This window comes from Pelecanus crispus, chromosome 2 (genome assembly GCF_030463565.1).
Source record: "Pelecanus crispus isolate bPelCri1 chromosome 2, bPelCri1.pri, whole genome shotgun sequence".
Lineage (NCBI taxonomy): Eukaryota > Metazoa > Chordata > Aves > Pelecaniformes > Pelecanidae > Pelecanus > Pelecanus crispus.
In genome coordinates, this window is record NC_134644.1 from 59,815,305 (window position 1) to 59,832,600 (window position 17,296).

A 17,296-nucleotide genomic window follows, 5' to 3' on the forward strand; every position below is an offset into this window, starting at 1 on the left:
AGGTGCAAACCCAAGATCATTCTGCCCACACTGTGAGCAAACTAGACACAGGCCTCTTTCTTCAGAAATGGTGTTGCCATGTTACCTGAGTGGTATTTGAAGTAGGCCCTGACTCTTATCTTACAAATACTGTCATTGCGAAGAGTTCAGCTGCAGTTTTCTTAAGTGATAAATTCTGCTGCAAAAAGTATATACTTTGTGTGATCTCCTCATTTTGTTCTTCTGTTCATTGAAAGATTTCAGCATGGAAGAGGCAGATTTGGAAAGGTATCCTGGGCATATAGAACAGCAGAAAGTGACCTAATATAATTTTCTGTAGCTGTTAACATTTAACTCAGGAATCAGTAGCAGCTATACACTTAGGATAATATTTCTCCAACTACATGTATCTATACAGGCTTCTTGTATACTGAATGTTATTTGGGCTTTGGGCATTTTTGGTTTTCTTTTTTTAGGAAAGAGAAATGAAGTCCCTTGGCCTGCAGAAGGAAATAAATGCTATGAACAAAGAGGTTTGTACATAAAGTAGTGTAAATAGGGCAAGATTGCAAAACCCGAGGGAAAGATAAGCAATCCAGTAAGTGCTTGGAAATACTTCTTGAACCTGTTATGGAAATAACTGGCTGAGACCAGCAGTTTATAATTAGCTTGATAGGTTTCATGATTGGCTTGTAGATATCTAGACATTCTAAATGTTTTTCTGCTGTCTATGTTGACTGATCTCAGCTATTCATGTGTAACCCTAGAGTACTGTGTTCAGAAGTCTGCAGCCAGCTAAGATAGGATTTGGACCAAGCTTTTTAAAACTCAAAGAGTACAATTCTCCCATAAAGGCTTTATAGGCTAACTTCTCTGAGGGCACTGAACTAACTTGCTTGTCATTATTTGTTCGTGAGGAATGGGGTTTTCTGAAGTTCTGAAGTCTTTCTCTCATCAAAGTGCTAAAACTTCTGTTTCTCAGATTTACTTGTTGATATGATTCCAGCAGAGCCTCCTCCCCCTAACATGCAAGAAATAAAGATTACTTTCCTGTTCCCAAATCTTCTATGAGACATCAGTTAACATGGATGAATCAGTTTTGAGAGTCCCAGGGCCACAGATAATTAATATTCATAGTCTTTTCAAAGCTCGAAGTTTGATGTCAGTCATGAAAACCATACAACCACAATTGGTTTAGATTTGCAGATTTCTTGAACTGTATGCCTTTTGGTGCTGTGGGGCTTATCATTTATGTGGAATCTACCTTTGACATGTTTTTCTGTATAGTAATTCTGCAAGACCTATCCAGACATGGCTATATTAAGAAACAGGGCTAGCAAAAAAATTCCCTCAAAATTATTTTACATTTTCTCTTCCTTAAGCAAACAGTGCTGAGTTTGAGATAAATACAACAAAATGCAAAGATGTAAAGTTTTGTTCATATTGGCAGAATTGAAAAATACACTGCTTTTTCCCCTGGCCTAAAAGTTACAGTTCTGCCCCTGTTAATGGCTTATTTCATGCCTTGCTCTTTGTACAAACAGCATTCTGAGTCCAAAATGAGCACATCAAAGCACAGAGTAGTTGTATGTATGCCAAGTTTAAAAAGAGACATAATGACTGGAAAATATTTCTCATTTATGGAGAAACTGAGATTTAACACCTTTCCTGCAAGCTTCCATTGAATGAGACTTTTTCCTTCGGTTAACATATGTCCATGCTAAACACACAAAATATAAGATATCACACATTTTCAAAGTTAAAAAAATTATTGTAAATCCCTCTGTATCTGAAAGGACACAGTTCTATCTCTCTAGACCTAAGAAGTTTGATGATACACATTTTTATCTGCATGCTACAGGATGTACCTGAAGCTCATAGCCAGAAGAGCTGGTTTTAATCTATGGCAGTAATGAGCCATTCTGTCTGATCTAGGTAACATGTCTAGCTCTTTGCCTGGATATTTGAAAACGTCTTCTAAAATACTGTTTACACCCCCACTTAAGGTAGTTTGCCCTTCTCTAAATAAGAGGGCAAAATGTGGTGGCAGCTGCTATATATTATTTCAGTGAAAAGAATATGGTTTAGCCCAGAAATAATATTCTTGTCTTTGCTCTTGGTCAGGTGTTTTGGGCAACAGAAATAGGGTGAGTCACTCAAGAATCCTTCTCAAGTTTTGCTCAGTATGCTGGGAGACAGAGTAGTGAGGAATATTAAATGTTTCTATCACAACCTCATGCAAAGTTAGAGGTATAATATTCAGTACAGCTCCATAATGCTGACTTCTCACATACAGATAAATGGCTCCCAATAGCTTGCCACATTAGTTTCTCGCTTTTCTCCCTGCTAACAATCCTTTGAAAGATTTTAGACTGACTTTCGGTTCCCTGCAGCACTGAAGCACTGGGTTCCAGGATGCCCAATATCAGAGGGTATACAAAGGTACTTTTTCACTGGAGTGAAAAAGGTTTCTGTCTCTGACTTAAATGACTAAGGTTTGATGGAATAATGTAGTTCTCCTTTTCACCAAAAATACGTAACTATAAAAGGTTGAATGGCTAAATCAACCCTGCGAGAAAAACAGTCCTGATGCATAATAGATGGAGGAAATGTGTTTCTAAATTCTGGGAACAAAATAGCTAGTTCCAGAGTTTGCATAGTCTCAAATCTTCGTGTGGGTCACTGGTTACTCTCCCTGCCTTCTTCATGGTGCATTTTCAAGAGTTCTAGAAAGTTGCTGGCGTCTTTTCACTGCATCGCATTCCACTCTGTATTGTAACAAAATGATTTGTCTAATCATGCTGTGATACACTGTGGTTTTTCTCAGGTCTTTATTTTGTCTATCATTTTCCATAGTATTTCCCTACTCAGCTCTAGCTAAGCAAAATGGTAAACTGGATGTTTGTTTCTGTGATGATTTCTGTATCACTTTCACCAAACCTGAAGAGTACTATTTCTGTGCTGTTTCGTTGTTCACGTGGCTACCAATTTCAGAGGTTTATGATTTGGCTGTCATTGTAATGTCACGTAAGAAGTTCTGCTTCTTAGCATAAAGCAGTTCTCAGTCTTTTCTCATAAATTTTTCCTCCCTGCTGTGAGTACTTAATCTGACAGTGACAACAAAAGTACCATTGCCTTTTCAGTTCACAAAACACTGTGTTCACAAACTGCTGTCAGGTGGAAATCCAGTCTCTCTTTTTCACGTCTCCTGCATGGGCCAGAGTTTTCCTTCACAGCAGTCCTGCCCCCAGGAGTAATCCAGTAAGATAATGCAATGCACCCTTCTTCAAGAGACAGCAGTGTACTCACGGCATGGTCATCTATACCAGACTTTTTGTCTCCAGATCACTTGCCTGGCTTTTTATCTGACTCGCCCCAGCAATCCTTTTCACATGATCTACTTTTGAATTTTTAGTTCATTGCATGTTTGTAAATGTAGAACCACAGCCAGAAATGTGAAAGCCCAGTCTCTGCATAGAAGACCAGATGGCCTAGACAGATAAAATCATTCACAGACATTCATTTGGAGATCTGAGAGATGCTAACTTGAAACATCTTTTTCTGTGTTTTCATAGCGAATTAATGACAGCATGTTTTTTTTTTAACAATTGGGCATTTGCGGACCTTGCTGTGACATTTATGCAGCCAGAGAGCAGTACCTCTGTGTCACAGTTACCTTAGAGGTTATTTACAGCTTGCTAATCACACTTAGCATTCTGTATCCATCTCAGAAAAGTCCTGTTGTGTTTTGTGTGTTTGTTTTTCTTTAAATGAAATTTAATACATTTATTTAGCAGAACCTTATTAGAAAGTTGAAGACTTGGGAGTAAAATGTGTTTGTGCAGAACCCTACTGAAGATCACAAAGATGATGATATAGTCAGACCCAGTGGCCCAGGTCCCCAGAAGCTGTAGATTGATTCCTGGCTGAATGTCCTAATGAACTCCATTAACTTAATGCTCATTTAGAACTGCTTTGGGGCAGGAGTTTCTTCATTCAGTTCCCATAGTTAACCTTTCCTTCTGCCCTCCAATACCCCTTGTATTCTAGTCCGTGCTGCTGAACGGAGTCAGGCAGAAAACTTTCATGTATTTCTACATCAAATTCTGCAGGCAGATGCAAGCCTGTTGCGCCCGCTCTCCATGCAGACACGAACTTGCTTTCACTGCGCTCCAAGCCGACTGACGTGGTTACTGAAATACTGAGCTGAGAAAATATATGCTGCCTCCCATCAGGGCTGATTACTTCAGGCTTGGCACTGCCTTGATTGCTGTTACGTGCTCTGGCAAGCTTGGCACATGGGTAAAGCAAGCTCCCTTTGCCTGCACAGTGCTCTGTGGGTATAGCCCCAGCCAAACTCTGACCTTCCCTTTTATTTATTTCGTGTAAACGAGAAACCACATAGCCATCACTGTCCATCTCAGGCATGCCAAAGAATGCAGGGTGTTGTTTTTCCCATTTTTTTGTTTTAATAAACCCGAGAAGAACCAAGAATGTTGCAGCCTCAGCTGTCCTTTCTCCTTAGAGAGGTTGGTTGCTTTTCTTAACCCAATTTCCTTAGGAGTTGTGCCTTGTGCAATTGCCCTGCCTATCTGTCAGACAGTTTCCTAATCAGTTTGAGACCTATTTGACGGGAAGGTAAACATCTCAAAGATCCTAATTTCCTAAAGCTTTGCGAAACTTGTGGCTGGGTAAAGGATAAATACGCAGAAGAGTGCCTCGGTGAGGGTGGGCTGGTGAGCTCACAGTTATCTGTTCTATTTGGCCTCTCGACTGGCCAGTTAGCACGAGCGAGCTGACGGGTCCATCACAGGCGCGGGCTGTGAACCAGCTATATCATCTCACTCGGTAGCTTAAGGATGTGAGGGAGAGCTGTGAAAGCTCAGGGGAGGCAGAAGGGAGGAACTGGAGATACTCCAAAGTGTGGGAAGTGCTAGCAGAGATGTGTAGGAGGAACTGAAGCTGTTGCAGTGTGGTAATGTAGGGCCATCAGAGACAGATCTATAGGAAACAAAGCTCCATTAATCCTGCTACACGGAGAATGATGTATTTCAATTAAAGTCTTTTTAAAGAAAGTGACAAATTGCCTCATGACCTAATGGGTTGTATTCCAGTGCTGACCAGCTCATACGATGGATTTAGGCACATTCTGTGGCTCTTTATAGAAACAGCGGAGAAATGTAGTCACAGCGTCTAAGCGGGAGGTCTGCAAACAGCCATTACTCCTCTCCACTGACTGAAAGCAGCTCTGGGAAATATGTGGCCCAAATTACTCATTTATCTCTTTAACTTTAATGTTTCAACTGTTGTGGCAGGCAACATACCTGTTTTATTAAGGCAGTCAGAAACACTGAGTTTGCTTTTGGGCTCAAATGGGCCAGTTGTGTGAGTCTGTGCTTGGGAGAGGAATGAATTTAGAAGACCAATATTGCAAGCATCTTGAAGGTGCCGGTTTATGCTAAATGCTGAAAAGTCATCCTCTTAAAAATCAGATCAGATATAGCACCCCAGAGTGGGCATCCAGCAACATCCAGTTGTTTTTGAAATTAGATGATTACCTCAGTTGCCATCTGAAGAGATTTCCTAGTATGTAATCTACTTGAAATCCATTTCATGTACACTAACGCTCTGAACTGCTTTGAAATTCTCAGATGAAAGGCACCGTAGAAAACCAAAGCATTTAATGTTACATTACACTATAAATTTTAATTACTAGCAATATCTTATTTTAAATAAATTACCTTTGCATGAGAATTTTTCAAACACTATTGTAAATCTTCTGGACAAAAATGATATTAAAATAAATATGCAGCTGAAATCATTTTATAAGATCTTTTCACTATGTGAAAAGGGTATGTTACTGAAATGCCTTCTTGCTGTTGCACTGTGATCTCTCTCAATGCCTTCTGTTCTTAAGTAAACTTTGATTTTCCTATTAAGTTTGATGTATGACTATATCACATAGAGCCTGCCTCAACAGCTGGTTAATTATTTATTAAGGGTCAGGAGGAATTGGAAGATTAAAGGCAAACCAAAGTGAAGGAGAAAAAAAACCCCAACATTCTCCCTAACTGAGCTTCTCAGCAACCATTTTTAAAAAAAAGTTTCTGCTTTACATTTACCTTATCCTTGACTTTCTGTCCCTTACCGGAGGACTTTTTCCAAGTTCTTTTGAGGATCTGAATGGCAATATAACACAGGCTGAAAGAAGAGATGTCTCTCAGTCTCCCCTCCTTTGCTCTTCTCTGAATCTCATAGTCTAGCACTGCTTCCATAATTAGAGTTTGGTTTGAGGGAAAGGCGGGTGTTCTGTTTTGTTGTGTTTTTACAAAAGTCATCTTTATGTTTTTTTCCCTTGCTTAAGGCCATTTAGTCTTTTGCAACATTGCGGATTAAATTTGCCCAGAGACGGGAGACTTCACATGAAAATCCCTATAGTGACTCCACCTTGCATGTGGTAGAGGAGAAAAGGGTAAAATCCGCACTGTCTGCAGGCCTGCAGGGGAGCATCAGGGTGGGCAGTGATTGTGTGTTTATTTGCAGTGGTGAAAAACTCCCAGGGAGTGATGAATGTCCTCATATCTCTTGTTCCAGCCACACTGGAATGGCAAGGCTGAGCTGTCACTATGAAGTATTGCTCAGTAGTCATCTTTGCCCCTCCTTATTTCTCACTACCTTTTATTCAGACTTTGGTAAGGTAAAGAAAAGTCAATTAGAGCAGGTGCAGAAATTCCCAAGCTAACCTTTTTTTATTATAAACACAATTCAAACATCAAAAGAAAGACGGCTTGCAGAGCAGAATTGTTTTCAGTAAATCACCCAAAATCTCTTTGGGTATTTTTGAGTAGAAAAGGCATTTCTCTTTGTGTAGGTCTCTCCCTGGGATATTTTGAAAGTTAGAAGTTTCATTTGTTCATTGAAATTATTCTTCATTTCAGTATGTTACCTTAGTGTTACATTAAAATGCAGAAAAAGGGAAGATTAAAGATTTAAATTGATCGCATTTTAATGTATTTAAGGGAGAAGGCCCATGTCAAGTTTGTCAGTTTGCCCCAACTTGGGACAGGAATATTTTTCAAAATCTCAATAAAATTACGGAGGATGAGAAAAATCCTGACCTGTCCACCCTTCATGAAAAAAAATGTGTTTATTAACAAGAGTACAGAATTGTAAATTCGGTAGCTTGTGTCTGATTGAAGGAAGCTTTTTACATTGTGACTTATGAGTTGTATTCTGGAAAAGACAGACTAGAAACTAGTATTATTTAGTTGTATTGGAAAGATTCATAAAGGAAAAGTCAAAAATTTCCTTGGATCTCAGAACAGCAACACAAATGTCCAGGTCTGCTGCATTCTGCATGCTCCCAGGAGAGGATCGGAGCTGTCAGTTTGCAGTGGTTATTAATAAAAGTTGCAGGTGTTCTGCAAAACAAGAGGTAAAATATACTGTCAAACAATTAACAGCATGTCTGAATTTTGGCACACAAATTTCTGAGTTTACTCAGTTGAGGAACTTCATCCTGAGAGGCAGGGATCATTAGTAGAATTGCAGCACAGTGCAAACCCAAGTGTACGGCTTCTGGACCGGGGGTGCTAAGTCCACATGGCTCTGCACTGCAGACAACCTGTTTGCAGTTAGCTGAAGAATATCTGCATCATCACCCTTCATCACAAGGTGTAAACATTCCTGGGTGCTTACCACCGGGTTTATGATAAGCTTAAATACCCCAGACAAGCTGGAAAGGACATGCCTCCTTTGACTGAGAGTAAGTCAGTTATTGTGGCTTCAGTGTTTATAGTTAGCCGTTGAAGGAAAATGTGCAGTCATTTGGCTTGTGCTTTTATGACCCTCTTGTCTGGCAGATGACTAAATCTATGGATTTTCCCCTGTAGCTTGACTAGTTTGTTTCAACACATGGCAAAGCTACGGAAAGCAAACATAAATCATGCAATGTATAAAACTTCACCAATTCATAGGCTGACAAAAGTGCCCCCCCACCACCAGCTTTTCCAAGAAGTTTGACTGACAAATCAAAATCTCTTGATAGAAATGCTCTTTTGCTGGCTTAAAAGAACAACCCATATGCATCAGACTGAGTTGATCTGCAAGGAGCTGATCATAAACTAGAGCCAATTCACAAAATTATATATCATTTTATAGACGGTAACAAAGTAAAAAATGTCAAATAGACTAAACAACTGAAGTGGAGCTGGGGCTCAGAGGACTACGACTCCATTGCTGTCTCTACCACTTATTTTTTGGATAACATTAGATACGTCATTTTACTTCTGGACTTAAGTTTTCTCATTTGTCAAATGAAATATTGGCACTCATCTCCTCTATAAGCTGCTTTGAGATCTGCCAGTCAAAAATACAGTCTAGGATCTGGGACTTCACAAAATGTAGAGGTTTGTAATCTTCTAGCAAGTAGTTCATACCTCAGTCTGCATCTCCTCTGTAGCTACTGGGCAGAACTGGAGGAGACTTTGCCAACAGTCCTACAGGCCAGTGTGTTTTACCCATTGTACCAGCAAGAGAAGCTAAACCCTGCAAGCAGCCCAGTTTCTGATGAAGGTTAGTCATCTCTGCACGCCCTATTTTGCCAGGGGTTCTCCCAGAGAAATGGGAGATTGTACGTTACGGTCCGTGACGCTGATAGCTCTGCAAGCAGAGATGGCCACTCCAGCACTCGGCCACACTCCTCCTCTGCACCTCCAAAATGCTACATTCATGGAACTTCTTTGTTGCTGGTAAAATGACACACAGCACAGATGTCTCGTTATAGAGAGACCATCTACTTTATTAATCTCCTTAGTAGTTTAAAGACAGAACTGGAAATCAATGCTCCATTTCCTGTGCCTGGAGTCTCTGGTACTCAGACAACCCACGACACCAAGGCTGGCCTGCCTGCGATGACTCCACGCAATGGAAGTCCCAGAGCTGGATTTTCTCAGTTCTGTGTCTGCAGTAATAATCTCTGACGTGGTTCAGCTGATGTGCAAGGAGCCAATGCAGCTACCTCGGCTTGGGCCTTATTAACTTGGATGCAGCGCTGTGCAAATGCAGCTGTAACTGTTTCACCTGGAGCCACTGTGTGCTTAAACTGAGTCCTCCTGAACGTAGCTGTTTGATAGATTGTGCTTAGAGAAACCTGAGGGGATTCTGTGAATTTCCCTTATCTACATTATCTTTGCCCCTCATTTTTCTGGATAAAGCAGAACAGCCTGCAGCTTTCCTGATAAAAGCATGCTTTTAGTCTTTTAACCTTTCCTTGACAGTTCTTTTGTGGTGGGTATATCCAGGATATAAGGAAGATGAAAAGACATTTTGAATGAAAATGCAACATAGCTGGGTTAGAGACAAGGAAAAGACTTGAAGGATTCGATTAAGTTAAATAAAGAAGCAATAAGGTTTGCATTATCTCATTGTTTTTCAGTTACTGGTAAATTAAGCTTGAGGAATGGTTTGAGGTTTAGTTGCTAATTCAGGGTACATGAGCTCCAAAGATTTAGAAGGACATGGATAGTTCACGTTTCCATCATGTGTAAGCAATAGCTCTTTTTCATGTGGTTACTCTTTAGTACTGAGAAACAGAAATGTTGTGTTCCATTTGCAGATAGATCCAGAAAATAAAAATAGGGCAAGCACTTATTGGACTGGCCCTTTGCAGCAGAAAATTTATGCACAATTTAGCAATAAACCGAGAGGTTGACTCACATAAACACGTTCATCGTATGAAACTCAGGTGCCCAGCAAAAGTAAAAATATCTAAGGGAAGGCTGGGAAGAGGAGGCTCACTCCTGTAGATCTTCACCTGAAGAGAATTACCAGTTCAGGATTTGAAGCCTAATTTTGAAGCCTAATGGAAGTTTATTTGTACCAGGTTGTTGTTCCCTCTGAAAAGCAGTTTTCATCCTGGGTTTGGTTTTTTTTTCCCCCCCTTGTTTAATTTCAGTTCTTGGGTGATGTGCATATATTTCACACATCTCTGAACACCGTTTTTGTATTTTATGATAATCTGCAAGCAGGCCTGCTGGACTGTTCCACTTTCCATACACTTTACAATCAGGGCTACTTCAGAAAGGCCAGTGCTTTCTTAAATGAGGTTGAAAATTTCCTTTAAAATATAATTAAACCTCATAAGTAAGGAGACAGAGTATTATCAAAGAGGGACTCGTGGAATATGCTCCTTTGTCTTTCGATGCCTGAATGAAATGCCCTGGCTCTGAGTAGAATGTATCCTCTATTAAGTCCCAATAATATTTGCAGGGGCTGCAGGGGTAAATCCCTGTAGTCTGTTAACTATTGCCTTTGTAAAAGTGTGGTGGGTTCACCCTGGCTGGATGCCAAGTGGCCACCAAAGCTGCTCTATCACTCCCCTTCTCAACTGGACAGAGGAGAGAAAATATAATGAAAAAGCTCGAGGGTTGAGATAAGGACAGGGAGATCACTCAGCAATTACCGTCACAGACAAAACAGACTCAACCTGGGGAAAATCAGTTTAATTTATTGACAATCAAAACTGAGTAGGGTAATGAGAAATAAAACCAAATCTTAAAACACCTTCCCCCCACCCCTCCCTTCTTCCTGGGCTCAACTTCACTCCCCATTTTTCTCTACCTCCTCCCCCCGAGCAGCGCAGGGGGATGGCAAATGGGGGTTGTGGTCAGTCCATCACGCGCTGTCTCTGCAGCTCTTTCCTTCTCAGGGGAAGACTCCTCACACTCTTCCCCTGCTTCAGCGTGGGGTCCCTCCCACGGGAGACAGTCCTCCATGAACTTCTCCAGTGTGGGTCCTTCCCACGGGCTACAGTTCTTCACAAACTGCTCCAGCGTGGGTCCCCCACAGGGTCACAAGTCCTGCCAGCAAACCTGCTCCAGTGTGGGCTCCTCTCTCCATGGGGCCACAGGTCCTGCCAGGAGCCAGCTCTAGTGCTGGCTTCCCACAGGGTCACAGCCTCCTTTGGGCATCCCCCTGCTATGGCATGGGGTCCTCCCTGGGCTGCAGGTGGACATCTGCTCCAGCGTGGAGCTCCACTGACCTTGGTGTCTGCAGAGTCGTTCCTCTCACATATTCTCACTCCTTTCTCCCCAGCTGCAATTGCTGTTTTGCAGGGGTTTATTTGGTGGTTTTTGGTTTGGTGTCCGTCGTCCCCCCCCCCCCCCACTTCATAAATATGTTATCACAGAGGTGCTACCACTGTTGCTGATCGGCTTGGCCTTGGCCAGCGGTGGGTCTGTCTTGGAGCCGGCTGGCATTGGCTCTGTCAGACATAAGGGAAGCTTCTAGCAGCTTCTCACAGAAGCCACCCCTGTAGCCCCCCTGCTACCAAAACCTTGCCATGCAAACCCAACACATTGAGCCATTCATTTCATATTAATGACACATGAGTTCATCAGATTTCCTGAACTGAAGAGGCATCGTGCTGGAATGCCACAGCATCCAGCTCTGAGCCTGCAGGTACACAGAGAAAATTTGCCACACCACCAAATGACACAGTGGCAAAGAGGCGGTCTGCAAAGTTTGCAGATGCAAGTTGGATAAACAGAACGGTGTTAGCTATCCCAGCCCACATGGCTAACCTTTCTGACAGTCGATAGCTTTGCATCATCACGTTAGTCCGTTCAAATGTTCTGTCATTTATGTGAGTAGGGGTTAAATATGCACACCAAAATCAAGGCAGGTATTTGTGAATGAAGGCTGACAGAGGTGTGGATTTGATCCACTGCCAAGGTTTTGTAAAGATGATCTGACCTACTGCTAGGTTACTGCTCTGTAGATGTAGCTCAATACAGGACATGTTAATCATGTCCTGCACTGGGCCAACACAAGGATATGTGTTACTAGCATACAGACACACACCTCTGGTGCATATGCCTGGCACACTGCCCGTTTTGCTTAAAATTTGTAGTGTATGAGGCCAGGCAGAGTTGCTGTAACCATCTGGTCAGCTTTCTGGCAAAATAGATGGTCTTAGAACTTTCTTGCATTGACAAAAAAAAAAAAATTCAGAAATCATGAATCGGTATGTTTTCCTCTGCACGTTGTCCCCCCCCCCGAATCACAAGATTGCAAATCACAATATTTTAGGCTGCAAGAATGGATTTTTAGGTACTTTAATGAGTAGTTTCTGGCCTTCAGGATGCTCATGAGTGTCTTCAGAACAATGGAGGTTTTAACTGACCTTTAAAACAGGCTGTACCCACAACCTCTGGAACCCATGATGCCTAGTTTCTTTCTTACAAATTTGGGTTTCCTGACTGAATTCTCTGTTATCTAGTAAGATCCATGTTCAGAGTGAAGCCTTTCCCATGACTGGGCCCTTCAAAATACCTTCCCCTTTTTAGATTCTCTGGTATATAATAATGGTTGAGATTAGGTCCAGTCTCTCCCGCTGTGGAAGGACTAATAGGCTCTCCAGCTGCATCCACCTGCCAAATATCATTCTCCCTTATAAGAGCTGCCAAGGGCAGAAATCCTGTACGGCAGTGCAGCCTCATTTGGTCAGCTTGTCTTTCAGGTTGCCAAAAGTTCATCTGCATGATTAAACAGCCAAAAGGTTTAAAACTGGCGCAGCAGAATGTGTAAGTTTGTCTGACAGATTAAAGCAAGTTTTCAGTAGTCTCGTGAAAGGAAAATAACATTTTCAGATTTGATGTGAACCATATTATATTCATCTCTCTTGAGTCCTTCTTTGAATATTTTTTCACAAGCTACTACATCAAGAAGGGCACACTTAAACCCAGCTGATGTGTTTGAGTGAGATAAGGTTTGCAAGATTTTCAATCTTTTTAATCCCATCGGGTGCTTCCTCTATTTAGGATGATTTACAGTTTCTCATACCGTAGCCAATTTAGCCCGCAAGGCATGGTTAACAAAGCATCCCCTATAGAATGATAAAAACCATTCTTCCCCTGTACGCATAGACTACAATTTTGTCGAGGTACATCATTCTCCATCTGAATCCAAGGAAGGGCTGTCGTATAAAGTAGAGCTGCGTTAGTTCAACCGGTTAAGAGAGAGCCCTGTAACAAAGGGTCATTATGGGTCCTGCCTTACTCTGCTGCTATATGATAAGGACCAGAGTAAATTAAATTTCCTGTGACCCACCTGCAGTTGGAGGAAAATTTATTGCTTAGTCGCTGCTACAGCATATGGATTTGTCTCTCCCTGTGTACACAGACATGCAGTAAGTATGCAGAGTCCCACTGAGGAGAACGAGCCTGTTGTTTTGCAACAGCCCGTTGGGAAAACAGGCTGTTTCAGGGGCACCTGCAGCCTCCAGAAGGAAAGGGAGTTAGCTGGGTAGTGTGGAAACTTCTGTAAATGGGTCGAAGAGTAGTGTTGTTAAAAGCCAGAAAGTAGGTGCACACAGCGTCCTTTTTGAGCGGACAAATGGTGTCAATAGGCAGGCAAACCAGAGCAGCTCTCCTGCTCGTTAATTCTGTCTCTCATTCCACCATTTCCTGTTCATTAACACCCTCCTGCGTTTCCCCTCTCTGCCGGAGCACGTTACTCGGACTCAATCATTGTCTCTGAAAGGGAAGGGTGTTGAAAGAAAGCCAGAGCAAGACCTCGCATTCCCCACCTCTCCCAAGCTATCTTTCCTGCTAGAAAGAAATGGAACAAGCATTTTACACCTCCTTGGAAAGATAAATGTAAGTCACGTTTAAGGAAGGTATGTGCCCTCCAGCCAGGATTTACCTTTGTGCTGCTTACTCTGTCAAGAAAACTTGTTTTTTCTGAAGGGACTGTCTCACCCACCTCTGAATCTCACCCATGCTCCAAATCCTTCAGGAAGAAATAAACACAAAAGTCTGGTTTTGTTTTAACTGGCTTTTGTAAGGAGGGCAATTTGTTTCTTTTGCTTTTTGTAAGTTTTGATATATTTTAAGTGGGACTGTTACACTTGGCTGATCGTGGTGGCAGCTTGATGGACTGTATGAACACACAGGCAGATAGACGGTATCGTTGTCCTCCGAGGACAGTAGCAAACGCCTCCCTTTTGATAAGTATCCATTGCCATACCGCAGTCCATGTTTCTCAGTGCACTGCTGGACCACAGGGGTGTCGCCTATGGTCCCAGGCCCTCTCCAGCATGGACAAAGGGCCAGAGGACCTTCTCTTACACCACCCTTTGAATCAGGGAGTCAGGTGTAGTGAGTCCCTACAGAGATAACCAAAACCATGTGCAGGGGAGGGAGGGTTTGTGGGCTAGACAGCTCACACGGTTTGGCCACAAAGCCCTGTGTCTGCTGGGATGATACGGAGCTGCCAAGAAGTACAGTCTGCAACCTAGCCTTTTTATCCATTAGAGGCACCAAGAGTGGCAATGTCATGTTAATTATTTCATCTCCTTTATCCAGACCAGTTAGTACTGGACTTGTTTTCCTACACACTACCATTCCACGGGCTGGGACTGTGGAACCACAGTCAGGCCCCCAGCTTGAGCGAGCCCTGGTGTGTCCCAGAGGGCTGCAAGTGCAAGACCAGGCTGATGGACCACACAACCCAGAGCTGCTCTGCCCACGGTTGCTTAGGCTGACCCACTGGACTTAGTCCTTTCACACAGAAACACTGCCCGTGGCCTTTGGATGGTTTGATATGGTTCTGCCATAAGACACTGAAATTAAACTCACCATCAACCGGTACCATAACATGTGCTCATGATTGTAAACACCTTGATCTAGGTGCACTACCCTTTCATGTCAGCTTTGCATTAATGCCCTCAAAGCCATGTAGAGGTACAGAAGTGATACAAGCAGCAAGGAGAAAACCGATGCTGTTCACACATTCAAGTAATTTCTTAGCAGAAACAGCATTCCCAAATCTGTGAGACTTCTCTTGGCAATTTACTTTCAGCTTTATTCCAAATGGTTCCTGCCTGCCCAGCCCTGCACAGTTGAGTAGCCATGGGGTGAGCATTGTGGTGAGGGACACCCAGGGCTTGTAGTGCTTTCATTCAGCGTTAGCTTCCAAAATGTATAGGGATGGATGGGGAAGTGGGGTGGTGAAGAACAAAACCAAAAAAGCCGCCATGCATTATTTAGGACAAATGGACTTGATTATAGATCCTGAAGGTGCTGTAAAACTGATGGATTACAGGCTCAGCATTTCTGGGATTTGAGCTGTCTGGCTTCCACTGTGCTTTCATTGTGTCAGCTCCTTCTCTTTTCATTGCTTTTTGCTGGAAACATTGCACCGGAGCACAAGTGAAGTGAAGCAGGTCCTAACTAGACCCAACAGCTGCCTTTTGTTGCTGCTGTGGAAACAGCTGTAAGGGGGTAATATAATCACTCTTCTGTTACCAGTCAGCTGCATATCATAAGCACCTTTCTGGGATGCAGGGGACCTGGAGGCAGCTCCTGTGGTGATGTAAATGCTAATTGGGCCCATAGCAGGCTATTTTGTGCCCCATTTGACATACTAAGCACTTGTTGCTCTGTCCCGTGAGGGCAAGGTTGACTGAAGAGATATTCTGCGCTGCATTTATTACAATGAGACTTACATTTCATTCATATGCAGGAGGGATCTTTGCACGGGTTCCTGTAGTGGAAGGAATGGTTTCTTGGCTTTTTGATCTGTTTCTCATATTTTGTGCAATAAAGCTTTACTATGATGTCAGTCAGCTCAGGCTTGGAGTGCTCACACTTGGGATGTTGGGGGGGGTTTCTTTTTCTACAAATAAGCAAGTTTTGGATGGTTTTTGTTTACAAAAAACAAACTTGCCTGGACTCACACCAGTTCTGTATTTTTCTGTCTGGGATTCCTGATTTAAAACCACATTTGATGGAAGAATGTCTAATAAGTCATAGAAGAAATCATACAAAGAAAAATTTAACAGCTTATCATCACAGGTCATAGATTGTAATGGGCAGAAACTGGATATACTGATTCACCAAATAGCCTTTGTAGCTGTTTTGATAGTATGTTTTCTGCTGAGGTGAGGTGGAGTATTACAGTATTTCAGTGGCTAAATACTGTGTTTGATGGAGTCAGTCTGTATCAGAACATGCAACTAAAGATCACTGAAGGTGAGTCTTCAGGGTGTTCTTTGGTTTGGCACAGGAGAGCATATAACATGTCAGCTGCACGTATGGGTGCTGTAGGAGATGGATCAAGAAGAGATCCATTATTAATCAGAGATGGAAGGGGTGCTGTTAGGTATCTGCTCAGAAAAAAAGAAATAAATTAATAAATGTAAGAAGCTAAGTCAGAAACAAGGAACAGTTGCTGCCTGTGTAAGTTTCTATGCTGAATGTCTTGAGTTACACTTTATTTACTCTGTATTTTTACATCCCAGGTTCAGGTTCAGCGGTCGTATTCTTGGCCTTGCTCTCATTCATCAGTACCTTCTTGATGCTTTCTTCACAAGGCCATTCTACAAAGCACTACTAAGGCTGTAAGTATAAGCATGCAACCATGCAGAAACCGTGCAGAAACAGTGATCCTGCAGTGATCCTACAGAGACACAGACCCTTACGGAGTTGCTTCAAGCACTCTGACCTTCAAGTCCTTTCCACTGTTGGTTGGTTGGTCTGTGATAGCAAACAAACGCATTTTAATTTTTCTTTACTTTTTCTAAGAATTTGCCGTTCATAAATATTGACTGTGTTAATAAAAGTTCATAATAAGTATGATACTTAGGAACACACATTTGGAAGTACTGAGATGTAATTCCAGAGTTTACTACTGATGAAAAGTTGTCAAACTTTAACTACGTGGAAGACTGAAAAGCATCTTTGACGGAACAAAACAACAGCAAAAAATGGAGGGAGGGTCATATTAAGAAAAATACATAATTTCTCATGCCTCACTGGTGGAGTTAATTTTCATTCTAAATACAATTCAGGTTAATAAGGAATGCTAATGTAGATATAAACAGTGACTATTTCTTGTTGGTCTTCTACTGTCTTTTACACTAGTAAGCAGAAGCTACCAGTAATATATTACTTTCAATGTTGAGTTTATAAGATTAACTTTAATTGACAATCTGTTGCTCTTTAATTAATAGACTGCAATAAGACAAGGTACATAACATTTGCAGGAAAAAGAAGAGCCATAAGTAGTAAGTCAAGACTGCACTTAAGTGACAAAGAGCAGAATAAAGCTTAGCTGAAATAGTTTATCATTTAGGATGACTCCAAATCAGCAAAGATATTTGCCTTAACAGTCCTTCAAGTTCCTTAGCTGTATTTAACTTTATTTTTTTAACAATGAGTATTGCTGGGGTCCAAATACTCATATCTATATTGCATCTGAGCTAGTCTGGAAATAGCCTGAAACCTGGAGCGCTCCCTGCATCCTTATTGTCCCT

General features: G+C 42.0%; 1 protein-coding gene across 1 annotated transcript in view; it reads left to right on the forward strand.

Moving 5' to 3' along the window:
- The window catches only part of HECW1 (HECT, C2 and WW domain containing E3 ubiquitin protein ligase 1), a 181,146-nt gene that overhangs the window by 147,765 nt on the left and 16,085 nt on the right, over positions 1-17,296 (forward strand). Inside the window, exon 22 of the mRNA XM_075728241.1 lies at positions 16,283-16,381. Within this exon, the coding sequence (XP_075584356.1) occupies positions 16,283-16,381 (99 nt within the window). The remainder of the gene's footprint in view (positions 1-16,282; positions 16,382-17,296) is intronic.